Below are 2,937 nucleotides of genomic sequence, written 5' to 3'. Positions count from 1 at the left end.
TTTTTTTCTTTTGCATACTAGACTTCAACAACTGAAGAGATTAAGTAGTAGGGTACTTGTTTTATTTTTTTTTTCCCCTTATTGTGATTGTACTAAAAATGCTGTTAAGGGTTAGGTTTTCTTTTCTGTGTAAACAGACGCCGCCAGAAGATACATGTACCAATGTTACAAGTTTGGACTGCTGATAAGCCACATCCACAGGAAGAAGTGAGTGGTTTCTGAACATTATTCTTTGAGAAAGTTTGAAAAACTGTTGTGATAGAAGCACAGTTCTAACAGTTAGAAAATTAAGAGGTACCTCTGGAAGTGTTTGTGCTGTGAATTGTCTCCTGTTTGTCATTATTTCAAACAAGTTCTAGGTAAGAAGTTCTCGTCTAAGTCTTAGACCTAAGTTGTAGCAGGTTATGGGCTGAGTAGAAGAGCATTTTCTAGTTTGCCAACAAGCCCATGAGTAGATGTTATTAAATGAAGAATGGTTGTAAGCTGCGGCGATGTTTTTGGAACTGGAAGTACAGGGCTTCATGCTACTTCTGTGAAAAGCAGAGTGTAATTCCTTACCCCATAATGTCTTCTCTTTGCTGGGAAGGAACCTTTGAAGTGACTTTGCTTTCTCAGCACTAGGAAATGCCGAATAAATGTACAGAAACTGAACTCAGCAGCTTCTATGTCATCTTTCATGATTAAAGTAAAAATACTACAGGGGGAAGGTGGCATCTGTGTAGAGCTGGTGTAGAGTTTACCTTCTCTGGTTGTTTTTGGTTTGTTTTTTTTCTTCCTCCTACCTCAAGTTTGAGGACAAACTTGGTGGAAAGCGTGATAAAAAAATTAAGTTTCTCTTCAGGAAACTTTTTGAACAGTAATCTTTTGTACATTTTTCACTGTTCTGGTGAAATCAGATACCCGTTTTTAAACTTCCAGTTTTAACAACTGTCTTGTTAATGCCAATCTGAAGAAATAGGATTTATGATTATGATTGATTCATCATGACTATTCTCCCTGCTTGATATCTATTTTCTCACTTTTTTTTAGTAAATAAGAGATTAGCAAAATTTCTTATTTTTAGCCCTTGTGTTCTCCAGAGTACCTTATGTTACTTTTCATATCAGGCACTTGTTGTTAATGTGCTTTTCCATTTCATAGTGTGATGCAAATGACTTCTCTGTGGAGGTATTTCACCTCCAAACGTGCAATCAGTAAGGCCAAGACAGACTGCTAGAGTGTGTGGCCACTTGAGTTCTTGAACCTGTTTTTAGCAGGGGCATAGAAAGCAGTGAAACAAAGTGGACCTGTAGCTAGTAGTACAAGTAGATGTTTGTGCCGTTTCTGAGAGAGTGCCGGGCAATTGATTTGAAGATCATAGCAAAGATATTTAATTGTTGGCACTATTGCATTTGTCTTGAATATGCGGCAGCTGGTACTTTTCAGTGTGGTGGTTCTCCAGAATGTCTCTTCACTTCTAGTATAGATACTTGTGAGCACTGACTGAAATGACTGTAGTCTTACTGACGTGTTCAAAGGATGGCTGTCATGCATGCATTTCTGGTCTGCCTTTTGCTGCTTAAGAACAGCAGATACATTTTGTTAGCAGAATGTTCGGTGAAATTGGAGCAGCTCTGATGTTTAGTTTTTGAATTATTTCTTGGTTTAATAAATACTAGATCCCATAAGTAGTAATTTAAGCAATTGGGTTTTTTTGTTTTTTTTCCTGAATTTAAGACATACATTTTTGATTGCACCGTAAGCTGCAAATTATAAGATTTAGCACATCTGATGTTTTGCACTGTTTTTCCCTTCAGTATTTAGACTGCCTCTGGTCTCAGATTCAGAAGTTGAAAAAAGACCGGTGGCAAGAACGACACATTCTGAGGCCCTACCTGGCTTTTGATAGCATTCTTTGTGAAGCACTGCAACATAATCTGCCGCCATTCACTCCTCCACCTCACACTGAAGACTCAGTATATCCTATGCCAAGGGTTATTTTTAGGATGTTTGACTACACTGATGACCCTGAGGTATGTAACCCCTGCAAGGGAGAGTGAGCTGATTTTGCAGGTAGTGTCGTGGTACAATCCAGGTCAAAATGTGATATCCTTTCTCCCAGTATAGTTAGTGGTTTGAAGACTGGCAGTAATTATACTTTGGTGCATCTGCAGAAATGAACTGGATGACTAAGTTACTGTGCAGAGGAAGTCTATGAGGAGCAGAATTTAGGGAGTGATTTTTTTCTGATTCTTGGGTTCAGAATGACAGTGCTGAATAAATTCTCTTATATCTCTAGTAACAGCATCCACAGAGGCAGCGTTTCTTTCTCAAGATTTTGATCTTTTTTCTGACTTTTACTGCAGTGTTTAAAAAGTACAGTTTACTTCTCTGTTAAAACGAGATGATGCGTATTGTGGGGTAAAATAAATGTGATTCTTTGGAGTAGGTGGAAGGTCCACCTTGCCCCCACAGACTACCTCCAGCACTGTTCTGCAGCAGATACATAGATAAAGTTGTGTAGGAATGGGAAAGAATGTGTATTGCTTTCCTTAGTGCCTTTGTAAATCCCTTTGCCTTAAATCTACTACCTTCATTTATTGGCCAGTGATTTTTGCAGTCAATGAGATCATGACTTTATTCTGTCCACTCTATTCTGGCCTTTTTTCTCATATCCTCACTCACTCAAGAATGTTTCCAAGCAGCATGTTAGTAGAGTGCCTCATTGCTGTGCAGATCAAAGAAAGAACCGGTTGTAACGTGAACTTGTGATTATTTTCTCTAGTTTTGTTCCCCTCTATAATGAATCCTTCTATTCATTTTGTCTTGAATACAGGTCTTGAGTGTGCGTTTTTGGTAGGATACAAGGCAGTTGAGAATTCACCATGTTTGTTAGTTCTATAACTGGCTAAGTGTAGTAGCACTGCAGTAATCTTTCATGAGTCATCATCTTTTTTT

The 2,937-nt window shown here is 38.3% G+C and overlaps 1 protein-coding gene across 1 annotated transcript in view; it reads left to right on the top strand.

Annotated features, from left to right (window-relative positions):
* Positions 1-2,937, top strand: part of NCBP1 (nuclear cap binding protein subunit 1) — a 32,161-nt gene that overhangs the window by 4,595 nt on the left and 24,629 nt on the right. Inside the window, exons 5-6 of the mRNA XM_031557396.1 lie at positions 138-207; positions 1,797-2,012. Coding sequence (XP_031413256.1) covers positions 138-207; positions 1,797-2,012 — 286 coding nt within the window. The remainder of the gene's footprint in view (positions 1-137; positions 208-1,796; positions 2,013-2,937) is intronic.

This window comes from Meleagris gallopavo, chromosome Z (genome assembly GCF_000146605.3).
Source record: "Meleagris gallopavo isolate NT-WF06-2002-E0010 breed Aviagen turkey brand Nicholas breeding stock chromosome Z, Turkey_5.1, whole genome shotgun sequence".
NCBI classification, from domain to species: Eukaryota; Metazoa; Chordata; class Aves; order Galliformes; family Phasianidae; genus Meleagris; species Meleagris gallopavo.
The sequence above is the reverse complement of the archived record's forward strand: the minus strand, read 5'-3'. Positions and strand labels throughout refer to the sequence as shown.